Below are 26,283 nucleotides of genomic sequence, written 5' to 3'. Positions count from 1 at the left end.
TGCGTGATGGCACAATGCTGTCCTCACAGAAGTGGATATAGGAGGTGACAGTGTCCGTAAACTCGTCCAGCTGTTAGAAGCAGCCTTCATTGTGTCCCAGTCTGTAGACTCCAAACACGTGCGAAGCTCCTCCACAGCCTCGTTGCTCCACAGTTTTTTAGTCCTCACGACAGGTTTGGAGAGCTTCAGCCTCTGTCTGTACGCGGGGATTAGGTGGATCATGACGTGATCAGAGAGTCCGAGTGAAGCACGCGGCACCGCACGATAGGCCCCGCTGATCGTGCTGTAACAGTGGTCTAATGTCCTCTCCTCTCTGGTCGGGCATTTAATATACTGCTTTGTATTTGGGAAGCTCATGGCTCAGATTGGCTTTGTTAAAGTCCCCAAGAGCAATGATAGAGAGAGTCCGGGAATGTTCCGCTCCATGTGCAGTATCTGCTCCGCGAGTGCGCACTGAGCTGCCTGCGCATCCGCATCTGGCGGGATGTAAACAGCGGCCAGGATGAATGAAGCAAACTCCCGCGGAGAATAAAACGGTTTGCAGTGAATAAAAAGATATTCCAGAGAGGAAGAGCAGTGCTGAGCAATCACTGTTACATCTGTGCACCAGCCACTATTAATGTAGAAGCAGACACCTCCACCTTTGGTCTTTCCAGAGAGAGCGGCCTGCCGGTCAGCGCGCAGCAGATGAAAGCCCTCCAGCTTGAGCGCGCTGTCCGGGATGTCCTCACAGAGCCACGTCTCCGTAAAACATAACACACAGGAGGAGGCAAAGTCTCTGTTCATGCTTCTCATCAGGGCCAGTTCGTCTGTCTTATTCCTGAGTGATCGTACATTAGAAAGGAAGATCCCAGGAAGAGCGGTTCGCAGTCCGCGTCTCCTCAAACGCACGAGTGCGTCGGCTCGCTTCCCTCTCTTTCGGCGTCTCGCTTTCCTGGTCAGGGTCAGCAGTAAATCTGCCGCAGATGCGACAAATATTGGAAATAAATCCACAGGCGTTGTAGTCCTGTAGTTAAGGAGCTCTTCTCTGGTGTACGAATATCCAGAGGAGTGCCCAGACACAGAAGAAATGCACAAAAACAAAACAAAAGTAACGCACTGAAGCACCAGGGCGACCATCCGCGGCGCCATCTTGGTTTGGTTTATCAGGTTTCCTTGCTGAGCTCAAAAACTCTGTTGAGAAGTTTTATCCCAACTCAGCCAGCGGAGCTCTGTATGAAGGAATGTCGGCAAACTCTGAATCTATTTCCCACATAAAAGACTGAAACTGACGGTGATTTAAACTTTTAGCTCAGATAAAATGTACGGTCTGTGTTACGGTCATCATTACATGCTCCATTTTTAGGACTTTACCACACAGCCTTTCCTGGTGTGTGATGCAGTGATATACTGTTAACTCACCGGTACATTTCTCCTGCATCTTTACTCGCATCCTGCTGACTAGTCCGTTTTTTCACCTGGAAAGTGTCAGCTTCCTTCTTATAGATACAAAAATATGTAAATGTACTGATCTGAATTATAATATTTCTGACTGTCAAAATTTCCCAGATTCAAATCGAATCGTGGATCGAATCGATTCAGGATCTTGTGAATCGGAATTGAATCGATTCTAGAAATCAGTGACGATACCCAGCCCTAGTGCCCAGTGTGTGTTCTTCTCACTTCGCCCACATTCATTCACATACTTTTATGTTTTTCTCTGTAAGTGCTTTTCCTCTAACATTCAGACTCTGATGGGAGTTGATGAGGTTGGAGTTAGTATTTTGCCCAAGGATATTTTGGCACGTAGATTGGACAGCCAAGGATCAAATCGCCAAACTTGACCTGCTCTGTCTCCTGAGCTACAACAACAAACACAGTTTTGTTTTGTTTGTCTCCTTAATTATGAAGAATGAGTCATTTTATGGTCTGCTACATGCCTTTCTTATTTATTCTTAGCCCGCAGGAAGAACAACTGTATACCACCACTTTCTAGCTCTCATACCTGTATATCTGCTTCTTCTTCACATCTTAATCTAGACACAGATAGTGCCGCCTTGTGGTCTGTCTTTGAACTATATTAACTTTACAGCAACAACTTCTGATCATTATGAGTTTTCTTGTAAGGACAGTGAACGGTGTCTCCGGGGAAAAGAATTGTGTCTGCACCAAAACTGTAAGTGGTTTTTGTTTGCCCCTGCTCTCAATCTCAATGTTCTGATGAAATCACGGAGTGTTCCTGTAAACAAAGTCACTGAAAATTCCTCAGCTCTCCACTTTGGGGAAGGACTAAGATGGTATGAGATGGTATGATATGGTACAACTATGATATATAAATACAGGATATACATCTGTTTGCATATCCAGTCATACTTACAGAGGAGTATGATGGCACACAGGAGGATGGCAACGAGGGCTCCTGTGCTGAGGCCAGGCGAGCTACTCAGAGCTTCGGGTTTACACAGCTCCATGTTGCCTTCATGGTCACAGGTACAAACCCTCACAGTAAGTGTGCCAGTGCTGCTCTGCATGGGGTAGTCATCATCGGTGATCACCACAGGAACCAAGTAGACGCTCTTGTGAAGGCGGCTATAGGTGGCTCGGCCAGTCAGGATGCCAGCAGTGTTGTCTAAGTTAGAGAAGGTTCTGTTAGAAGATCAGCATGGCCTGCAGCGTGACACTGTGCTCTCACAATACAAGGTTGAAAAACACTGATACCAGGGTGCAAGGAGAAATGTGAGTGCAACAAGGCATTACTAACAGGTTCTCCCTCACTGTTGAAACAAAGCATGGACAGGAATCTCTTTTACAACTTCGGCCAAAGGAGCTATAACGTAGGGACGGATGGACAGATAATCATAGTGCAAAAAGTTTGACAATTAAATAAATATCTCTGATGAACTGTTTTAAGATAAGATAACTCTTTATTGTTTTTAGAAAAGTGTTTAATACTTTTTTAAAATCTCTGACCACATGATGACATTGTAGAAAAGCTGCAGAGCGGAGGGATTACTGCTGCCACAAGAAAATATGAAATGCAAATTGAACAACCCATCCGTTATCGCTCACACTCCTACCAGTGAATCTGACAGGCGCTGCCACTGGTTTAATGGGTTAAGTGGAACCTGCTTAACATTGAGATCAAGAAGTCAACTGGTGGGGATGGGATCCCAGGGCGTGCCCTAAACACATGTGCACATGAACTGGCAGTAGTGTTCACTGCGTGAGTAGGTCACTGAAAGAGGCTACACTCCCCACCTGCTACGACCATCATCCCTGCCCCAAACCTGGAGCCCTGGAGCTCCCAGTTGGCGTGGGTCGAACACGCCCACAACTTGCTGACCTCAGCAGCCACTGGCCTCTCCCCCTTCGAAACCTCACTCAGCTACCAGCCTTCTCTCCTACCATCCACAGAGGGTAAGCAGTTGGTCCCATTCATCTAGCATCGCCTTCGGAGTTTTGGGAGGTGTATTCACCTGTTTGTCCCTGTGTGCAAGTTTCTGCTTCCACGAGACGGTAAGTGGTGAGCTGACGTTGGTGCGATTTCTGGGAGCGATTGCCATCGAGACTGGACCATACCATGCTCAGAGCTTTTTGAGCAGTAGCATGTTTGTCACCTTTATTCACTGTAAATACAAGCTCTGTACTCACTGGAAAACCAGCATTTGTGTGCTGCCTGTATATAGGTCAACCTCACTGGTCCTTTCTCTTCTGTTTATTTCATTTATTCAGTATGCAGCTGCGAAAAAGACTGCTGTCAAAAGTTTCATTGTACAAAACCAGACACCAGATCTGATCTGATCAGAACGTTTGTGTAAAATGATAGAAAAACTTCACATTGATCTAAGCTGCACATTTTCCCATCTCTCCCTGCAGTGCTGGCCTCTCCATCACATTAATATCTATCTCTACCCTCATGGGGGTATTTAATTATTCACAATTTGTATGCGTATTGCAAAAGCTGTGAATGATAGGTGCCAAACTTTAATTGTGTTCTGCCAAAAACAATTCAAGTATGAGCTGCCTGACTGAATTATGGTTCCGAGTAAAGGGTTATAAGTCAAACCATTTAAACACTGGTTTAAAATGCAGTAAGTTATGATGAAGTCAGTATAGACCTCTGCTTCAACAGATGTACGTGCATTATCTGAGTTGGCTCCCCTGGTGGTGGCTGTGTTCATGCAATGAAGAGCAGCATCTCTTCAAATGTATATCTACGATTAACATCAATCAACCTGTGCTGCATTGATAGATGCTCACCCAGCTACCATCAATCTCAAGCCGAGGCAGAGGCAGATGTGGGCATGTCAAGTAAAGCTCTTTGGTGCACTCACATAATTGCAATGTGGATTCAACAGTAATCAGAACAAATATGATTTGGTCCTTGGTGTAGACTGAGCGGCTAACCCAAGGAGCCCTACACTTTATGTCTCTCAGTTTCAACTGGTATAAGAAAATGAAATGCTTCATCAGTAACAAGTTAAGGCAAAAATATCATTATATTCGTTTAAATTGTTTTTATGCATTTTTTCTACATTACTAAAATATTTTGGTTTAGTTTTTGTTTCATGCAATTTAAGTAAATAATACCCAAGAATCAAGTTTGAATAATTGTGTCAGATCACCTACCTCCATTGTCTCTGACGCTGAAATTTCTGTGGTGAGTCGCCTCTGGAGCCAGACTAAAGGCAAACTTGTGTCCTGATGATGGCTCATCAGCATCAACAGCACTCACTGTCTGGATCCGCTGCCAGAGACATCAACATTGATCAACACGAGCATCATGGTGGAGTCTGTAAAGCTGCCAAAGTGAGCAGCTTAGATAGATCAGGCTCATTGCTGCCTGTGCTACATCAATATCTCTGTCAGCAACAGCAGTCGATTAAACAGCACTTTGAAAAAGAACAGGAAACAGTGGTTAGCTTACCGAATCACACACAACAAATAAAACAAATATTTGATACCTCCATTCAGACTTTTGCTGCTGCTTTACACTTTAACAGCAGCACTAATGAACCTTTCCTTCTTTGGAAGTAAGCTGTTTTCTTTTTGGTATTCTAATGTCTTTACTCACCAATTTATATTCAAATGTAGCTACATACCTGCTTCCTGCTTTGAAAATGTAACAGCAGGACACAAAAGCAGAGTATTTAACTTTATGTTAGGAAAACAACAAATGTAGGATCACACCGAGTTTAAGATAAGATAAGATACCTTTATTAGTCCCACGAGTGGGAAATTTCATGTGGAGAATTTCAATGAAGAGAAGAGAAGTAGATTATTCTACAGCTGTAATCTGAGACGTTTCTTGGTTGTTTTGATATGCCACTGTTGACATCCATTGTAGCTGAAATCAATCTGTGAACAGCTGCTGTTCAGTGTGTAGCAGCATGACACCAACGTTCCACAGCTACCTTTCAAGTCTGCAGGGTCGCAGAGTTTCATACTCCAAAGATAGATTTTGGGTGGAGAATCGGTGTAAGGCAACAGAAGCCGACACAGCTTCATGCAGTTTCGATGAATTTCAGGCTGAAACCAATTCAAAAACTATGAGTATAACGTGTGCTGTGGGTTTAACATACTGAATGAACATATAACATGTTAATATACTAATAGTGAAATAGAGAGTTCTGTTACTTCTGTGTGAAAAGGAGACCTCACTGAATGGAAGGGTCTATATTGTCTTAAACTTCCAGATATACAATGTTCTAGCAGGGCAGATAGATAATTTGTTTCTATAAATGATTCTAAGCTTGTAGCTGTTACAAGCTTAGAATCATATGGTCTTATAATGTGGGATAAAAATGCTGTGCATGTAATAATAATTCTGTCAAATAATCTTTAATGCGTGTGTGAACTGCCTGCTCTTTAAACTAAGTGCTATTGTATCATTGGCTTGTATGGACCAAACAAAACAAGACCAAGATATACAAATGCATTTTTAAAAAATTCCCCTCTCCACCCTGCGGGCGGTCTCTCCTTCAAGCTCGGGTCCTCTACCAGAGGCCTGGGAGCTTGAGGGTCCTGCACAGTATCTTAGCTGTTCCCAGGACTGCGCTCTTCTGGACAGAGATCTCCGATGTTATTCCCGGGATCTGCTGGAGCCACTCGCCTAGTTTGGAAGTCACCGCACCTAGTGCTCCGATTACCACGGGGACCACCGTTACCTTCACCCTCCACATCCTCTCGAGCTCTTCTCTGAGCCCTTGGTATTTCTCCAGCTTCTCGTGTTCCTTCTTCCTGATATTGCTGTCATTCGGAACCGCTACATCGATCACTACGGCCGTCTTCTTCTGTTTGTCTACCACCACTATGTCCGGTTGGTTAGCCACCACCATTTTGTCCGTCTGTATCTGGAAGTCCCACAGGATCTTAGCTCGGTCATTCTCCACCACCCTTGGGGGCATCTCCCATTTTGACCTCGGGACTTCCAGGTTATACTCGGCACAGATGTTCCTGTACACTATGCCGGCCACTTGGTTATGGCGTTCCATGTGTGCCCTGCCTGCTAGCATCTTGCACCCTGCTGTTATGTGCTGGATTGTCTCAGGGTCTTTACACAGCCTGCACCTGGGGTCTTGCCTGGTGTGATAGACCCCAGCCTCTATGGATCTTGTACTCAGAGCTTGTTCTTGTGCTGCCATGATTAGTGCCTCTGTGCTGTCTTTCAGTCCAGCTTTGTCCAGCCACTGGTAGGATTTCTGGATATCAGCCACCTCCTCTATCTGCCGGTGGTACATACCGTGCAGGGGCCTGTCCTTCCATGATGGTGCCTCCTCTTTCTTGGGTTTCTGCTGCCCGAGGTATTCACTGAGCACACGGTTGGTTGGGGCCATCTTCCTGTTGTATTCGTGGATGTTTGTTTTCTCATCCTGGACTGTGGTGCTGACACTCACCAGTCCCCGGCCCCCTTCCTTCCACTTAGCGTACAGCCTCAGGGTGCTGGACGTGGGGTGAAACCCTCCATGCATGGTCAGGATCTCCCTCATCTTGATGTCAGCGGCTTCTATCTCCACCTTTGGCCAGCTTATTATCCCAGCAGGGTACCTGATCATGGGCAGTGTGTAGGTGTTGGTAGCCTGGATCTTGTTCTTACCATTCAGCTGACTCCTCAGGACCTGCCTGACCCTCTGCAGGTCAGGCAGGTCCTGAGGAGTCAGCTGAGAGATGTGTGTATTTATGTGTGTATTTTTCTTTAACTAGTCTTATTTTGTTAAACGAGAAATACTAGCAGAGAGATTAAAGGCTTTAATACAGATTAATGGTTGTACTTGGTGGCTGCAGCTTTCCTAGCGACCTCTTGGTGGTTCCCGTTTGCCTGTGGGATTCCCAGGTACTTGTAGCTGTCCTCGATGTCTGCACTGTTGCCTTTGGTAGTTTGATCCCCTCAGTTCTGACTACCTTTCCTCTCTTCGTTACCATCTGACTATACTTCTCCAATCTGAATGACATTCCAATGTCCTTGCTGTAGATCAGTGAATCGATGTCTCTTTCACTTGTTAGATAAGCTGGTTAGTCTCGGTGCTGCATTCACATCATCTAGTAGGTTCTCAGAGGGTACTTCACTTAGGATCATGGCCAAGCTTGAAACATGGATCCTCTGTAGCCAGTTACCAAGACCATCTTTCAGTTCCGCTGACACCAACGATCCTTCTCCCATCACACTTGGGACTGGGGCATACAGACGCCCTGGTGGGGAGTGGAACCCACGACTCCCAATCCAAAGGCGTGTAGTCTTATTGCATAAAGCTATATACACACACGTGTGTACCCATATGTGTTGGTCCTGGGTAACTGCTGTTGATCCACAGGTGCAGTTAGTTATTGTGACTGCATGTAGGTATTTTGTTTAACTAGTCTTATTTTATTGAATGAGAATTACTAGCTGAGAGATTAAAGGGTTTAATACAGATTAGTGGCAGTACTGCAAACATGCACAAGTGCAACAAATACAGCAAAGAGTCTGAGGGAAGCACTGGAGGATCTGTGTGGAACAAAAATCAATGATTAACACTGATGGACAGATGAATAGGCTGAGAGATTAAAGGATGAAAGTATGGCAGAACCCCAGAGTTGTAAGAGGACCAGCGGCAGCAAGATCTGGAGGATTTTAGTTGCTCGCATGCTCTTAACTGATGAGCTCATTTGCAGACTTGTAGGAGTAAATCCTGCATCTTCTGCATGTGAGGCTGAATCTCAGGCGGCTCCTGTAGCCAGCCAAGCTGTTTGCTTTTACTCACGTACTAGCGTTAGGCAGTCTTTACCAAAGTGGGTTAAAATGACCTCCAAGCCCATTGTTCCTTAGTGGTGCAAGTTTCAGTCATTATACAAATGTCCTGTTTATAAGGTTGGAAACCTGCAGTCAGCTGAGACTGAAGACGTCACTTCAATGAGTTACAAAACATTTCTTCCACTAAAAACGTCCAGATGAACAGAATCAACTTTGTGGGAGACTTGGATCTAGATTTGTTGTGTTATACTTAATGTGTGTGTGTGTGTGTGGATGTGGGCACATACAGATTTGTGACCCTGTTAACTCTTGTGTGATGTTAGATGTACAATATGGCACATGAGCTTAAAGACGAATCCCAGTGCTCAGTTTCTCAGCTGCAGAAATGTGCACACGCCTTACGTGCACTTTTAAGCTATCACACTTTAATCACTAATACATTTGATACACACACTGTGTGATAAATCATGTTGAGTGTAGTAGTACAGTTACATCTAGTGCTGCATAAAACATTCAATTTCATTGTTTTTGTTGAGAAAACATACTAAGTCTATACTAAATGCTAAAGTTAGTCTGGTGGTTGGGGACACCAGTGCTTCCAAACAAGTTATTACTTATAATTATCCATGTTTACTGATCAAACCTAGTTAAATGTTGCTGTCATAATAAAAGCTGACTTCATGCAATCACAGTGCTCTTCTGTTTTATGCTAAAAGGGGATTATGTGCTCAGTCTAGCCTTTCTGGAACTTTTCATGTCCTGCAATTTACTCATAAAAGCCCATCACTACACATAAGTACAGTGCCACCTGCTCTGGGCAGACTAGCACAACCTCTGAGAGGTTTGGGAGGCCGGTCCACACTGAGCTAGTGTCATACAACATGCCTGTTATGAGGATCATGTCTGTGTATTGCAGTCATGGTTATGTGTTTATCAGCAGCCTACAGGACCGACTCCAGAATTTTCCATTTTTCATAAACAGCTGATAAATCTGGACAGCGTAAACACTCATCACATTTCTGTTACCATCCAAGGGCACACTAAGGATCCGCTGCCTCACTTTAACTGGCAGCATGAACTGGGCCTAAATAATTATTTTCTATCACTTGCAGCTGAGACATCTGATATCGCTGAACATTGCTGACCGACAGATCAGTCTGATTATGAGGCAGACTGTAAACAAGCCCACCGTCTGATCTCAGTCGTACTGAGAGGTCAACATGAAAATGACTGTCTGTGAAATGTTCATCATTTAAACAGAAAACATGTGAAACATCATGTGAAAGGAAGTGTGTCTGTGATTCTTCCACCCAGTCAGTTAATAAAACCTGTCACGATCTGAATGTGTATTTTTCTGTCACTTGTTTTCAGAGTAGAAACTTTAGTGACTTAAATTTTATTCCACAACCAGCAATTATTTTTTGTGCTCACATTCAAGGACCTTTAAAGAAGCTTACTCAATAGCTACAAGCACACAGTGTGCATGCAGTGATTGTTACGAGGACTGACAAATGAAAACTGCTTAAACGTTACGCCCCAATCAATCCCTTCAACACAAGCCGAATATCAGCCCTACAATAGGACATAACTATGGAGCCAGAGCCTATTTTAGTGCTTGTACCTGATTGTTGTGTTTATTTCAAATCTAATACATGTTTCCTTTCAGTGCAGCCCTGCTGGGTCACCTGAGGTAACAACTAGCAGCTTTTCTACATCTCCTCTGCCGTCAGGTTAATCAGAGAATGTCTCTGAAAATGACCTGCGTTTAAAGCAGGTTGTAATGAAATAACTGACTTGTTGTCATTGTCTGCACTTCTCTTGTGCGTTTGCTTCCTGGTCTGTTATTAACAATGAAAACAGTGTGAAATAGTCAGATGGCTGAGTGAAAAGACACCAGCAGAGGTTAAATCAAAAGACCCATCCTCTGTGTGCACACAGGGGCATCTTTGCTGCTGTGATCATCACACTGACAACAATCACTCAAGCTCTACTACTAGCAGCTAACATGAGCCAAGACAGCGACCCATCTCTGTCTTTGTTCAAATACAACCACAGACTGTGTACAAAAGACTGAGGCAGTGTCTGAGTGCCAAAGATGAAGAAGTGACTGACGCTTCTGTTCTGGAGAGCAGGGGGGGCCGTTTGGAAAACCACCCTTCGATTTATGGCTTTAGTGAAGACTTCCTGATGAAACCAGTCACTCAGTCACTGTCAGGGACCCTGTGCCTACCCGCTCGGCTCAGTATGGCTACATGTGTTTGTTTTGCTTTTGTTCCTGCTCTCTCCCTCCCTCTCTTTCCCTCCTCCCTCTGCCTGGGCAGAGCTCACCCGTGGGCTCCTGCCCTTGGCCCACGCACCTGGTCGCAATCACACACCTGTGGCTCATCACCCGACAGTGTTCCAGTCCCTTTATAAGATGGCAGCTCTGTGTCTCTCGTCGCTGGACCGTTGCCGACTCTCGTCAGTGTAAACCCAGCTCAGTTTACTCCTGTGTTTTCCCAGAGATCTTCCCTTCGTGTTTCTGTGAACAGATTCCCTGGACCGACCCCTGTGTTACCTGAGCGATTGAGTGTGTGAGGTTTGGAGTGAGCTATCGTGTTTTCTGTGGAGTATGAGGAGGAGCGTGAGGCGTGGAGCATGGACGGAGTGTGTGTGGACTTCCAGCGTCTTTCCCCCCGTTCATGTGTGGATCCCCGGAGCCCGTCCTTCCCCCACTTTGTAACTAGATCACCTGGTGTTGCTGTGAATAAAGATTCTTGTGTTCTCAATTCAGAGCCTGTGCATGAGTCCGTTCAGTCCCGTTGTGACAGTCACTAGTCTCAGGTTTGTAGCCGTTCTTTGTTTCACAGTCAGATTACAACACAGCTGGGACTTCACTAACCAATGGGTGCCATCATTATAGCAACATCTGTTTTATATAAAAATTAGGCAGAGCTGTAAGGTGTCATTTTGGATGCTCAGTCACTAGTCTTTATACAGCTCTGGGACTGCTCTGCTCTAATCAGGCTTTGAAGTCAGTAAGATGCCACCAGAGCACACAGTGAGCGAACACATGAAGTATGTGAGTACCTGACCAGCCTTGGTTTTCTCACAGACAAAGGTTTCGTACACAGTGGCAAACATCGGAGCATTGTCATTGATGTCCAGCACACGGATGTAGACACTGACGCTGCTGCTCTGACGGGGATTATCTGGAGGCACAGAAAGCACAAAAACATCTGTCACTTTGGGGTTTTGAAACTTTTCCAGTACCTTCACAACCGTCTGTATGTAACAGCTTCACCAAGCTTATATTCAAAGTAAACTTTATTGTCATCTCTGCTGTATCCAGTGCAGCATATAGAGAGAAGGTGAAAATTTGATCAAAACTAAAGGAAAAACATGAAGAGGATTTTAAAAGTCCTCCCATGATTAGAAGTAATGAGACTCTGTAAGACATCATCTATAACAGACACTGAATGGGGCAGGTGGGCGATATTTCTATACTTATGTCTTCAGAGAGAATACACTTAAAACAATCTCACAGTTGGGACTACAGTCACTAAGAACACCACTGGTAACACACTATGTTTTCAGTTTTATTTTTTTTTGTCATATGCAAGTTAGCACAGGGTCAACATTGCAATGAAATGTGTTTGACGAGCAGCAGTCACTCTGCAGCATGATACAGTAGGAGAAAATATAATAAAATAAAATAATAGAAAAATAGAAAAATAGTAAGGAGCAAAATATTAGAGACGTGGTAAAAGAGAAAAGATGACTAAATATATATGTATCTATAAATATAAATATATGTACACTAGTGATTAAATAAGAAAATCTTGAAAAGGAATATGACGGGAGGGCAGATGGGATATTGCACAGGAATGAGCAGCGGAAAATTACAGTATTGCACTTTTTAAATATAAATATTAATGACAATAAAGTGGAGTGACCAGTGCAGATTAAACAGAGTACTTGTGAAGCTGCAGGTAGCTTCTGAGTGCTGTGTTGTGTGTGTTTAAGTGTTGTGCTTGAGGTGTCGTATGGCTTGGTGGTAAAAACTGTTTTTGAGTCTTGTAGTCCGAGCAGACAGGCTCCTGTAACGTCTGCCAGATGGTAACAAGGAGAACAGCTGATGTGCTGGGTGGCTGTGGTCCTTGATGATGCCGTGTGCTTTACGGAGGCTATGTTATAATGTCTTATAATAGTACCCGCAAGGTCCCCCTGTTCAAGATGTCACATATACAGGCATGGGAGCTGGTAAATGGACTGGTTCGGGCGAGGGCAACACATTTCTTTGAGTTCTAAAAAGGAGAAAGCTTTGGATACGAAAAGAGATTTTTAAAAATGGCCAGATTTGTGATCAGTGTTTTAAAAAAATATTTGGGGGGGACCAATGAAAAAGCTACATTTTGACATTGAAGCCATCTTGAATAACAGAACAACCTTTAAATACTCACACCATCACATCACTTCAATAAAGATAATCATGTGGCAACTGCTGATTAGACTAAAGCTGATGTTGTCAATGTTTTTTCATAAAATGCAATCTGTCCAATTTGCAGATAGATTTAAGAAAACAGAGCTTGTATTAAACTTGCCATTGAACATCTAAATGATTCAGAGAAGGTTTAGGAATAAGTGTTGTGTTGCTCTTCTACTAATGCCACAGGATAGAGGGACCAACGGACGGTCCCATGTACCATAAATCTGCAATGAGAACCTCCTTCCCTCAGCCACAGTGCTGAAGACAGGTCATGGATGGGTCTTCCAGCATGACAACGGCTCAAAATATAGAACCAAGACAAATGAGTGGCTAACATTAAGGTTATGGGGGGGCCTGGCCAGTCTCCAAACCTCAATCTTATGGAAAATGCTAAGCAGCAGCCAAGCAACATAAAGTATTAAGAGAGTTTCTGTAAAGTGGAGTGAGCCAAAACCCCTCCTGACATGTGTGCAGGCCAACTACATAAAATATCTTACCGCTGGGCTTTTCAGCAGTGCTTTCTCCACCAGGTACTAAGTCATACTTTGTTTGGGCATCGAATATTTATTTCACCCAATGACATGCAATTCATCTTTCAGTGTTTTGTAATGTGTAATATGTTTTTTCTAGATATTATCTCTCTCCATTAAAATGAGAGCAACATGTTCATTTATTTGTAAATGTGCAAACTTTGTGGTTTAACTTCCAATCAGCCCATTCAGTGTGCTATACTCCGGGGTCTGATTCTTGTTGTTGAACCCCTCCATGGCAGACTGTGCTGTACTGCCTCTCCTCTAACAGTTTTACTCTTTATCAATATATCACATGAGCAGTGCAGACAGTCCCAGACCCTGCTGGACTTACTCAGCTCTGTGGCAACAACTGAAATATTATGCCATGCAGTCGTCTCTCTGTCCAGGCTTTTGAGCAGGAACACAGATCCATTCATCGGATAGACGTTGAAGAGGTGGCCCCTGTCAGTGCGGCGGTCGATGGAGTAACTAACAAGTGAGACAGAGAGAAGGTGAGAAAACGTTAAGTTGAGTCAGGCGGTGGGATGACCTATAGCCTCGTCCTCTCTGTGCCGCCCTGTCAAGAAGCCAGCGCAGCAGGGAGCATAATGGATCAATCTCTGACGGAGGGAACAAGGTAAAAAGTGTCACACTGTGGAGATGTGCTAAAATTCAAAATCTTAAAGCAACTAAAGGTACAATAAACATTGCATTAGTCTGTGCCTGAACTGCTGCAAAAGCTTATTTTGCTCCCACAGCAGTGTTAATATGCTGCTGTACCAGTAGCCCGAGCGTGCTGTTTATACGCTGTATTACTTACAAATGTTTCTCCGGCAGCCTCTGAACTTCTGGTGGTGAATAACAAATACTGGTTTCCATAGAAACAAAACCTTAATTAACCTTTGTGTTCTCCAAAGCTGGACACATTATACTTAGAAATATTAACTGAGTCATCTAACCCGCCCTTCACACACACACACACACACACACCCATCTTAAAACAAACAAAACAACAACAACAACAATTATGCTTCTTCAGACTAACCTTACAGTGAACATCCCACACTGTGATAAAATGCCTTCATGTGAGTTTAAAAGACATAATGATCAGCAAAAATTAATCTTACACTAACAAACAAACAGGGACAACAGTAAAGACGGCATTTCTTTTTAATGCAGCAAAGTTCATCACTTGAATGAGGCCAGATTGCCATTGCCATGTAATGGTTGTGACAGAGAACCCCAGACAGTTCTACAACATCCAGAACCTTCAGGAACTCAAGGACCCCCCACACACTGACCGGGGGTTAACTACCTCAGTGGCCTCGCCCCCTTGATGGGCGAGTCTTCCCTCTAGTCCCCGGACTCTGCTTCCCACACTGAAGGTGTGTCAGTGGGGTTAAGTTTTTTATCCACTGCCTGACTATATCCTCAGCTGAAGTAACCAGCAGCCCACTTCCACTGTACACTGTGTCACTGGAGCACTGCTTTCCCGCTCATCAGTCTCCTGGCGATTTGCTAAAAATATTTCAAGGCTATCTAAAATTCTTGTTCCACAGTCTGACTGAACTCTTCCCACACCTGGGTTTTTGTTTCGGGTACCGCCCAAGTCGGGTTCCACTTGACCTGTAGGTACCTATCAGCTGCCTCCAAAGTCCCACAAGCTAACCAAGCCCAATGACTCCTCCTTCAGCTTGACGGCTCTCTTCACCTCTGTTGTCCTGTGATGTCTGGCTTGGGGATTACCACCATGACAGGCACAGTCCCCATTCAGAGTCCTCAGCCTCCCTCAGGTGCTGTCAAAGGCTTGCCAGACTTTCCCAGCACACCCTCACTTTATGTTTGCGTGTGCCGGGTCTGTCCAGAATCTTCCCCCTTTCCCTGATCCAACTCACCACCAAGTGGTGATCAGTTGACAGCTCAGGCACTCTCTTTACTCAGCTGTCCATAACTCATGGCCCCAGATCTGATGATACGATTATAAATTTGATCATTGATCTGTATTCTTTTGCATCTTTATGTTCGTACATGCTGTCGCTTTGTACACACTGTGGTTTGCCCACTCTTGTCTGTCGCCTCTCACTGTGGGCAACTTCATACTGGAACAGAGTCTGGTTCCAGAGACCAAGCCATGTGTTGAGGTGTGCCCGACTATATCTAGCCATTATCTCTCGAACTCAGACACTACCCAGCATTGATAGATGGCAATCGGGCAGCACTGGCTGCCACCCAAACCCTATAGATAAAATAAGACCAAGGGACCAGTGTACCCTACCCTGGGATAGGGTTACCCCACCCTGGAGGAGGAAGCTGGAGAGGGAGAATGTCTGGTAGCGGTCTTAATGCCAGGAGCCTACAGAAGGAGCAACATGAGCCCTCCTGTAGACCACTGCTTGCAGGAGGCATCGTGGGAGTCAGTTGTATTTTGTGTGTGTGTGTCAAAAAGATAACTTTCTAACGTCGTAAAATGTTCCGGGTGGTTGTTTAAGTGTTTAAGTTCTGGTAGCTGTGCAGCGTATATGAAAGGGAGGAATGGGATCTCTAAATTCACTCGCTGGGCCCACTTCCTCATTTGAGGTTTGACAGCATTTTAGTAGGTAAAGGTGAAGCTTGGACATGAATTGAGCTGCAGTTTGGGGAAGGCCTCGAAGGGGACTGGCGACGGCTCCCGGGCCTGGAAGATCCTCATGCACTAAATAGAAATGAAGAAGTTAAAGAATTGAGAACAAGGAGGGAGGGAGGGGCACGTAAAGGAGAATGAACAGCTTGCAGAACTGGAGGAACCTATATAGATGACAACAGGAAGGAGCGTGTTTGGAGGCGTGGTCCTGCTCCTGAAATTCTGATACATAATCTCCAAAACAAATAAATCAGGCTCTTCAGAAGCACATATCACATGCATTTACTGAAGACCAGCTTATGGACTTTGCATAGTTTGCACGACTGTTTTGCCAGGAATATATAAAGGTATTACAGAAAGTTTATATTTAGAAATGTAATTGACTGAATTTGACTTTGCTTAGATAGCAGGTGCATGCATAGATGCAGTAGTTTAGTCGCACTTCACACAGCCGGAACATGGTTTAGTTCTTCATCTTAAAGTAATAAATTGTTATCATTTGTAGGTAGTACTTCACCTGTCTTCTAGTGTCGAAATAACTTGGACTGGATTTTCTGTTCTAGCCGATCGACAGAGACTGCTGCCTGCTCCACTCTCTGCAGTTCAGGGGTCGGCAACCCTGGGCACACGCGCCACAGCTGGCACGCAAAGGATTAACTGATGGCACGGCCATAGCTGGCCATCGGGCATACTGGGATGGTGAATTGGCCAGATGCTGGCAGATGTGTAAAAATAACTCAGTTATTTGGAGCTTCCACAGAGGCAGCAGGTGGATGAGAGAAAGGGGAGGCAGGAGGAGCAGAGGACCCGAGGCAGCCGCCGGTCCGAGTGTCAGGTGAACTGAACTTCAGGTAAGAAGTTATGACCTGCAGTCTATCTGGGTCAGATATAAACCAAGTTTAGGTGGAGTTCATTTTCGTTGTGCTGACTTTTTACAGTCAGTTACAATAACTCGTACTGCTACTAGCTAGCATGACGGAGTTTCTATACAGCTGGGTGGGTGCTATGATGTTACTGATAGTGAACTTTATTTTATTCATAAGGTTAATTATTAGAGCTGCCAAATGTTCCGTAAAAAACGGAATCGTCTCGTATTCAGAGAAAATATTACGCGTTTCATGTTGAGCTGAGAAGAGACGCAGTTTGTCCCGAACTTCAGCTGAAAAAGACACAAAGCTGGAGTTATTCTGTGTCTTTACGCTGCACAGCTGCCTCTCCTTCTCTCATTCTCCCCCCTCCCTCTCCTGTTGCTACTTCAATCATGAAACTGATCAATGATCAGCTGATCGGCTCTCTTGTTTGTTTATTTCCCACTTTGCACCAGAAAGAGGAAACCAGCGGATGTCGCGCTAAACAACAGCAGCACGTTTAAGCTTGATCAGCTGTTGTTAGAATTTATTTAATATTAATTTCTAGTATCAGCTGATGTTTGCTGGAGCCACAGCTGTAAAGCTGCTGGTCATGATGTCGGTTTGGATATGTGGTGAGAGGGAAACATGAAGATGAAACCAGGAGATGTCCTTACTGAACCATCAGAGCTGAACAGGTGATGGAGAAACAGGTTTACCTTTTAGGTGACATGAATGAGTTGAAGTTATGAACTGTTTCTGAGAGACAAATAACACCAGGATCCTTTTTTAGGTAGCTGACAGCTGGTAACTGTGCAGGGGCGGGTCTAGCAAAGTGTTGCCAGGGGGGCAGGTAGGGCATTAACAGGGAGAGGGGGGCACAAAGAAATACTTCCTTATTCTCATTTAAAATGTCTCGCTTTTATTAAATAATTATCTGAATCTTACAACCAAAGTTTTTGTCTAACGTAAAATGTATAGAAATCACACATATACCAACAAGACTGTACATCACTGTCACAACAGGGTTGTTTTCATTCAAAGGCTTTATGGGGGGCCGGTCTCTCGTCAAAATGCCCGGGCTGTTTTTTTGTCCCAGTCCAGCCCTGCGCACGACACGCAGTGAGTTAATCTGAGAAGGTGCATTAAAAAATAAATGGCCGGGCCAGCGGTGCACATCGCACATTAGCTCACATAGACACATTAGTTGTGCCGCTTCTTAATGACAGTATCTTAGCTAACAACCCAACTACCAGATTCAACTTGTAATTGGCTAAAAATAACTTAGCCTACCGGTGAGAGGGACGTTGCTAGCTGGCAGGAACTGTCCGCTCAGCGCAGCATCAGCACCACGGAAATACACGGATACATCCGTAGATCGAGACAGAATTTACACTCTGTGGGGTCAAAGTTTGCAGAACTACGGACGCAGCTGGAATCCACAGCTGTGCGTGTTCATGGAGCTGCATGTTCACCTGCTGGACATCACTACCTGACAACTTTAACTGTCTTCAGAACATTGCAGAGGCCTTATTGACAGTGTTTGGCTCCACATGTCTGTGTGAGCAGATTTTCTCTCACATGAGTCCTCAGGTCTGAATGCTGGACACTCGGAGACCTGTGTCTCTGAGTGGGAGACCAGAGGTCACATTAACATGTGTGTCTCTGTATTAACAAACATGCCATATTGGCCCAGTTTATTTTTCTTATCATTGTTGTGAGGAGACCATAAATAGCATTTGGATTTTCTGTTGTACAGTTCATTTGCTGTTAAGGATAAAAAGTCTTTGTTGTTTCCAAACAGCTGATAACTATTCGCTGACAGCTGCCAACATCTGTGAACAAATATAATTCTGTACAGTTTTTCTATATAGTGTGTAACTGTTAATATAGAGCGTTATTACATCTATTGCTAATGCAATCATTAGTTGCATTAGTAAATTTTACATGCACTCGTCATCAGAAAGGTTGCCGACCCCTGCTGTAGGGCGAAGGACACACACACCCACACACATGTTTGAAAACATCCTGACACAAAGTTTGACATCTTGCTTTGGATGGTTAAGACTGCCAGGAGGATTGTTGGTGCCCCTCTCTCGTCTCTGGAGGAGATCTACAAACAGGGCTGCATACGCAGAGCTACCTCCATCATCGGAGACTCCCACCACCCCTCTCATGGCCTGTTCTCCCTCCTGCTGTCTGGCAAGAGGTACAAGAGCACCCCTCCCCACCCACTCAGCTATTCACACAGCTATACACACACTATTTGATCTAATGATCCTCTTCTATGAAAGGACTGCTGCCACCTGAATGAGTGTGACTGCTTAGACCTGAGCTCGTTTTAGAATTTAGATTACGAATCGATGTTATTTATCCTTATTATTACTGTGATTTATCATTGACTTTTAAAAAAAAATTGTATTGGTTACTGTAGAGGCTGGTGAGAAACAGTATTTCGTTTCAGTCGGAGTATTTTTTGAAATAACATACGAAATGACAATAAACCTTTCGATTGATTGATTTGATTATCTTTGTGAGAAATGTTCATGCATTTTCAAGCTTCTTTCCCTTAAATTTAATCATCACAGCAGGTTTCAAGGTTTCAAACTCTTATCCAAAACCTAAACTTTATGCTAATTTTACCATAAATGCAACTTGCATTGGGTCTGGGGTGGCTGTAGCTCAAGAGGTAGAGCAGGTCATCTGCTGATTGGAAGGTTGGTGGTTCAATTCCTGACTCTTCCAGTCTGCATGCCAAATATCCTTGATACTAACCCCAAGGTTCTCTCGAATGTTGTGGAATATACACTTTTCCTCTCATGGTTCCGACATCTCTGCCTGAGCTTTGCAATCATAGATATCATATATGATTTCTGTCTAAATACGAGAACAAAAGTACTAAGGCTCTGACGTTAAGTAGCATCTTTGTCTATAACACAAAACATAATGGTAGCGTGTGGTAAACTCAGCGACTCATGAACTTAAAACATTAAAGCCCACAAGAAAAAAACGACTGAGCAGAAGTTGTAGTCTGTATAAACACAAGCTGGAGTTTAGCTCTCGAGACCAGTGAGACTTTACAATCTGAAATTCAAAACTGCCATTATATAATTTCCTTTTTTTAGTTGGTGTGGTTGGAGTAGAAAAAGACATTTTGCCTTACTTGACAATGCTGCGAGCTCTGTCGGGGTCCATGGCGCTGACTGAGCCCACCACTGTGCCCACCGCAACATCTTCTTTCACCTCATACAGGTAGCTGGCTTTTTTAAACACAGGCGTCTCATCCACATCATCCACGGCCAACCGAACCGTAGCCACGTCTTTTGAGCCTGAGGACACGAAGCGAACATATTCCTGGGTGTTCTGGACCTGGATCTCTATCGTGTATGATGGTTTCTTCTCATAATCCAAAGGCTGCAAAGGCAAAGAGAGAACGACTGCTTTCAGTAAAGATGTCTGTGGAAACATAAAGCCAGCCTGAACATTCGTTGGCAATCATCAATGTCTACTGAGGCCAACAAATGCATGTAGACAGATAAATGAGACAACAGCTTGAAAGATACATACATACATATAGTGTATACAAGTGTGGCATGGTCATATAAAGTATCTGTAACAGCAGCTGGTGCTGTCAGGTTGCTGTGGTGATAGTGGGTCAGAGGTTTGTCACTAAAACAGTTTGTATCAATGTTGACACACACACTCTGTGGGGACACATTTCTACAACACGGCATGGCTTTGTATTTTTAACAGCATATGTAAAACAGACTTAGCAGGATCCTTAGGGGTTGAAAGTGTGAGCTCTGATCAATTCATTTCAAGCCAACCAGTGATGTGAGAAAAATATCAATACAAAATAAGAAGCCAGTATTATCTGAAGGTGGCCAAAGCTATGGATAGTTTGACTCATGCTTTTTCAGTACACAGCGACTCAAGAACGTTTTCTTTTGGTCTCTATTATAACATCATTTGACCCCCAACGCTTCAAGTCCAGTTTTTAATGTTTACTGGTTAGTTGCTCTCACCTTTCTGACAGTGACGAGTCCTTCTTGTGTTTCTTTGTCAGTGGAAATGTCAAACATTTCCATCCCGTCACCGCTGATGATGGTGAAGTCCATCTCAGTGTTCTTTCCAATGTCTTTATCAGTGGCCTGAATTCTCCCAACGACAGAGCCGGACGTGGATGATTCAGGAACTCTGAACTGGTATATACCTGGAAACAGTCAGCTCCATCACATCGGTGGGACTCACTCTGGTGACGGAGGTGTCTGGGGATTTCTAGTTTTTGTTTTAACTCACAATTCTATTCAATTTGTCAATTGATATGAATGTTTTTGGACAGAATTATGGCTGCAGAATAATTCTCTCAATTGTGCAGGACAAAAACATGTCACAGGGGGCGATAGAGTACCAAACCCTGGGGAAGAATTAAGATCCGATAAAGGGATTTACAGGATTCTTAAAAGGCTTTAAACAAGATACAGACAGCTGACAACATTAAGGAAAAACCTGAATGCATGCTAAAGCATATAGTTAGGGCTGGATCAGGTGACCCTGAATCCGCCCTTAGTTACGCTGCACTAGGTGTAGGCTGCTGGGGATTCCCATGATGCACTGGGTGTTTCTTCTTCAATCAACTTTTTCACTCACTATGTGTTCATACACCACTCTGCATTTAATTATTAGTTATTATTAATATCTGGATCTCTCCACAGCGTGTCTTTGTCCATCCTCCCCTCACCCCAACCAATGATGGCCCCTCCCTGATTCTGGTTCTGCTGGAGGTTTCTTCCTGTTTAAAGGACGTTTATTTCGATCCCGCTGTCACCAAAGTGCTTGCTCAAAGGATGTCATATGATTGTTGGGGTTTTCTCTCTTTTCTTTGTATTGTTTCCTTGTATTATTTTCCTTTACCTTACAATATAAAGAGCCTTGAGAAAGCTGTTGTTGCTGATTAGAAATAAAACTGAACTGAGTATAATTAATAGCTGTGTGTGTTTCATCACTCGTATACACACTGTGCTTCGTCTGTGCTGCTGTCTTACTCTGAGTGAAGTGGGGAGGGTTGTCGTTGACGTCAGTGAGAGTGATTTTAACCACAGTGCTCCCAGTGAGGCCTCCTCTCTGTCCACCCATGTCCTTGGCTTCAATCACCACCTGGTAGTGCTCCCTCTGCTCACGGTCCATGTCACCAGGACCCAGGGCTGTCCGGATCACACCTGAACAAAAAACAAAACTGTAATCTAAATTCATGTTCAGTCATTTTGTTTTTCATCACCGTGCTGACGTGTTGCTGGTGTGAATTAATATGCACGTCTTCAGATGTAATATGGCTTTATTTTCATTCCTGTTTTGGGTGGAGGAGAAACAAACCAACCATCTGTGGCACAACAATTTTCCTTTGGTCATGATCTGAGTTTTTAGGATATTTGTTTTGTTTTTTTTTTGATTGATTTTCTATTATAGTTCTATGTTCCCTGTTCTATGGGTCTTTAGGCACATGTTTGAGCTCCACAAGCATTGTCCCTGTTAAGTGGTCTTGATTTCAGTGTTTATTTCCTGTTTTATTTTGACACTTCCTTGCCCTGTGTGCATTATGTTCAGTTTTGCTTCTTCTGTCTTGTTACTCCTGATTTGTCCCTGCTGTGTTCACAGTTCACTTCACTCTCCTGTGTATTTATTGTCTCAGTCTTCCCGTGTGCATTGTGTGCTCTGTGGTCACGTGTTAGAGCCTAGTCTATGAGTTAACGGTTTTGAGTCTCACCTAAGCTATTTTGTCTTATGCATATTGATTCCTTAAGTTCAGTAATAAAGTTATATTTAAGTTTATGCTTGTGTGTTTGGGTCTCACCCTGTCTGCCACACTGCGAAACCTGACACCTTTTTTTTAAGTCAATAGACAGTTAGTTGGAGCTGAAATCAATCATATTACAGGACTTATTATCTGACAAGTTCTCTAAACCCAGCTTTAAATCTTTTAAGCTGACATCTGGATTTACAGAAACATTATGGACACGGTTCTGTTTCAGTGTACATGGGTCAAAACAGGAAGTTGTTTACTGGAGATCTACAAAGTTTAAGATTAATGTCACCAGTTCTATATGTGGGAAAAAGTGAGACATTTAGCCTCAATTCTTTGCAATGACCAGCAGGGGACTCCTGTGGCTGCATCCACATGTGCATTAGGGTACGCTTGACTGTGGGACCATATCGGTGTATTCCTCGGTTTTATAGTCATATCCATCACATTTTTTTATGTTTGCCTACAGAAAGCTAAGATGGGGACCCATAAAATGGTCAGCTTCAAGACTTTAAACTGGCACTAAGGTGATGTGTTAGTGACAAAGTTCACCTTTAATCTGTGGCACTTTGAAACACGATCTTTTGATTTTTCGTCAGGTTTTTGGCTCTCAGTGTTGTACTAGTACAGTGAGTGTGTTTGATGGTTAAAGTTAAAGATGTGAACACTACCTTATTAGACTAATACAGAAATGAGTCTTCCTCTTTGGTTAAAGTCTCTTACCTGAATATGTCACACTGTAAGCTTGCTAGCATACTCATTATAGCTAAACTGGTACTGCAGTGTTCCAGTGCACGTTTTCCATCTTTAAATGAAAAGGATAAAATCATATATGTATATGTAACTGTTTTCTTTATCAGATGTGGGAGGCACAAAAACGTGCAAAGAGAAGTTGCACTGAGTTTTCAATGGTAGTTCTTTTTTTTATTTTTACTGAAAAAAAAGATGTATTGTCTAAATTTATGATATGAAGCTGCAACAAACACGCTCATCATAAGCTCCCTGAGAACCTTTTGATTCACACTGTGAAGAACATCCTAGAAAGAGAAGAAAATAATGACCACATCCAGACTATGATTCCTGTATCATTCATTTAACAAAACACACAATGTGTTCATTTGGACTGTTTGTGTTATCTGCAGCGTCCACGTTTGTGCGTACAGAAAGCAAAAGAATCACCTGAGCACTTTTTATTCCTGTTATTGAGTGTTAGTGCATGTTTATATTATGATATGGAAAATAATGATGAGGAAACCAGAGAAGAAAATTGATCAGCTTAGATCAGGTTTAAATGTTATTTCACTCATTTATATCTGAACACTTTACAGAAATGATTTGTTATTGTGGTCTAAACAAGTAATGTAATATATCATTGTTCCTAAAATCTAAGTCTGTCCATAAATATTAATCTGTGCACCTGTTGTGTGGGTCTTGATGCTCCAATAATTCTACTAAAATGATTCTGATGACTCTTCTGTAGACATGTTGCTCATTAGTGACTTTTTCACATTTAGCACATTTTCATTCTCCACATTCTGTAACTTAAGACTGATTTTGAACCATTATGTTGAATTTATGAGGATATAAAGTATCAGTATTTGGACATGACCCGCACCCACCCACTCACTCGTCTTAATTGTGATGGCAGCTCTTTTTACACAGCTCGTGTCCACAGCTAAGACGACATGTGGCATGTCTGTGTAAAGCTTGTATAATGTCAGAGCTCGTGAAGAAGGCCCAGAAGACAAATCCCCAAATGTTTTAATGACCAGTCCACATCTGACAGTCGGGGCAAGTGTGACAGGACTCACATAGTCTATTTATATCTCTCTGAATCACAACAGTCACCTCACTGCACTTTACACCTTTGAAAAGTAAAAACCCCGCAAATGTATCAGCTTTCTCACATTTATCAGTTCTTACTTACAGACAGGTGAAAGTTACTGATCCCATTATGAAATACACCACAAATGTCTCTAATTAAGAAGTTCTTTAGCTGCATGCTCACATAATAGTGTGCCTGTCACTGCAAATATTTCTTTCTGAGCCTTTTAAGAATTAGCAGGTCGATCTGATCTGCCTTTCCTCTCAGTAACATTGCACAATAGGTGTATATTTTGTATGTTTGTATCAGACCAAACTTTACAGTGTCGTGCAAGAACCTCATTAAAATGTGCATGTAAGAGTGAAATCCAGTGAAATTAGTCCATGGCTTTGGTTACACACCCTCAGCAGTGTGACATTTTGGGATGTGTCCCTCACGTGTCACAGGCGTGAGATCAGTTTCATGTGCTACAATTAGCCTAGTTTAGTTTAGCATTAAAGACTATCTTAAAGGAACACACGGACATTTTATGAAAAGTCGTCCTGCTTCAATTCAAACTTCCTACTACTACTTTCCATTTAAATGACCCATTTACGCACTTTTAGTTCTAATTTTGTACGAGTAGTTCGCACCAATCTGGAGACGAGGGGAGCTACAGGTAGCCGATAATGATCCTTCCATGTCTGTGTAGGGCCTCAGTCATCCAGGTCATGTTAGTCCAGGGAGCAACTGGACTTCTTTAAGTTTCCAGTCTCATAGGTGAGGAATGTATCGTGAAACTAGGCTGATTGCTGGGTGTGCAGCCAATGTTAACCAATGTTAATGGGTTGCAAGCCTAAGGAGCGAGGCTGCAGGCTATGGCAGCAGCAGGTCCAGTGAATGGACCAGACAACAATTGCAATGGATTGGTCAGCTCTATAAAAAGGTAAAGGCAGCAACGGCTTTTCCAGTTTGAGTCAATTCTTGAAATACAGTCATCATTCTGATTCATGACGAAGCAGCAAAAGGTTTTGAGAATCTGACTATATGACGTAATAATTTGTTCTCTAAAGACACGTTTTACAAAAAGTTATGCTTTTGTCACGACCGGTATCATCAAGTACTCGATGTCTGTCAAACATACCAGTGTTTGGCTCCACAGAGAAGTATGGGTGTCCTTGACTGATGCTGTAGACCAGTTTGGCACTGTTCCCATACATTGTGTCATCAGCATCTGTAGCTGTCACCTGGGTGACCGATGTACCTGAAAGAGTTGCATTACCACGACTGTTACTGAGAAAACAAAAAGCAGAAAAGTGCAGTGAGAGAGGTCCTTACCAATATCAGACCTCTCAGGAACACTGGCAGTGTACACCTCTTTGCTGAACTTTGGTTCGTTGTCATTGATGTCGTGGAGTTTGATGATGAACTCGGTCTCTGGCTCCAGTTTTTGACCCGTCCACTTGTTGACCACTGTGGCTTTGAGGACATAAAAGGCCTTCTCCTCTCGATCAAGGCGGCGCGTGGCGTGCAGATCGCCATTATTCTCATCAATGACAAAGATGGTGCCAGCCCCCTCGCCAGAAAGAACGTACTTTACTGAGCCATCGCCATGGTCCTGGTCTGACTGGAGCTGCAGGTGGACATACCCAAGTGAAGAAGTCGTCAACTGATGGTTGAGTTATTTAACATACCAGACAGATACTAGCTGCTCATACAGTCAACTCTTTCCACTTCAGGACACTGAGGTGAGGTTGCATTCCCAATCTACAAAATAATGAAAATAATGAAAGCACATTTTATTTTGAGTGATTTTTTTCTTTTTTAAGATCATTTAATACATTTAGTAACAGCTGGACAAAGGATCCTGTCTTCAGTGTTCTACCTATGCCCACAGGTAGAAAGCTGCTTACCTTAAGCAGGTAAAGTAAGCAGGGGTTGAGGTGGGATGTCAAGCTGTTTGCAGAGCCAGCATCACCTGTGAGCAGTTTAGAGTTTCTCACCCTATCAGAGAGTGAGAAA

At 43.4% G+C, this 26,283-nt stretch overlaps 1 protein-coding gene across 1 annotated transcript in view; it reads right to left on the bottom strand.

Moving 5' to 3' along the window:
- LOC120736685 (cadherin-6-like) overlaps window positions 1–26,283 on the bottom strand; it is a 54,088-nt gene that overhangs the window by 12,989 nt on the left and 14,816 nt on the right. Inside the window, exons 2-10 of the mRNA XM_040036949.1 lie at window positions 25,600–25,894; window positions 25,406–25,525; window positions 21,703–21,876; window positions 20,683–20,870; window positions 19,821–20,071; window positions 13,542–13,678; window positions 11,279–11,400; window positions 4,609–4,726; window positions 2,357–2,608 (exon numbers count right to left, since the gene is read on the bottom strand). Coding sequence (XP_039892883.1) covers window positions 2,357–2,608; window positions 4,609–4,726; window positions 11,279–11,400; window positions 13,542–13,678; window positions 19,821–20,071; window positions 20,683–20,870; window positions 21,703–21,876; window positions 25,406–25,525; window positions 25,600–25,894 — 1,657 coding nt within the window. The remainder of the gene's footprint in view (window positions 1–2,356; window positions 2,609–4,608; window positions 4,727–11,278; window positions 11,401–13,541; window positions 13,679–19,820; window positions 20,072–20,682; window positions 20,871–21,702; window positions 21,877–25,405; window positions 25,526–25,599; window positions 25,895–26,283) is intronic.

Source organism: Simochromis diagramma, unplaced genomic scaffold (assembly GCF_900408965.1).
Source record: "Simochromis diagramma unplaced genomic scaffold, fSimDia1.1 OVJJ01000630.1, whole genome shotgun sequence".
Taxonomy (NCBI): Eukaryota; Metazoa; Chordata; class Actinopteri; order Cichliformes; family Cichlidae; genus Simochromis; species Simochromis diagramma.
This window is presented reverse-complemented; position numbering and strand designations above follow the sequence as displayed.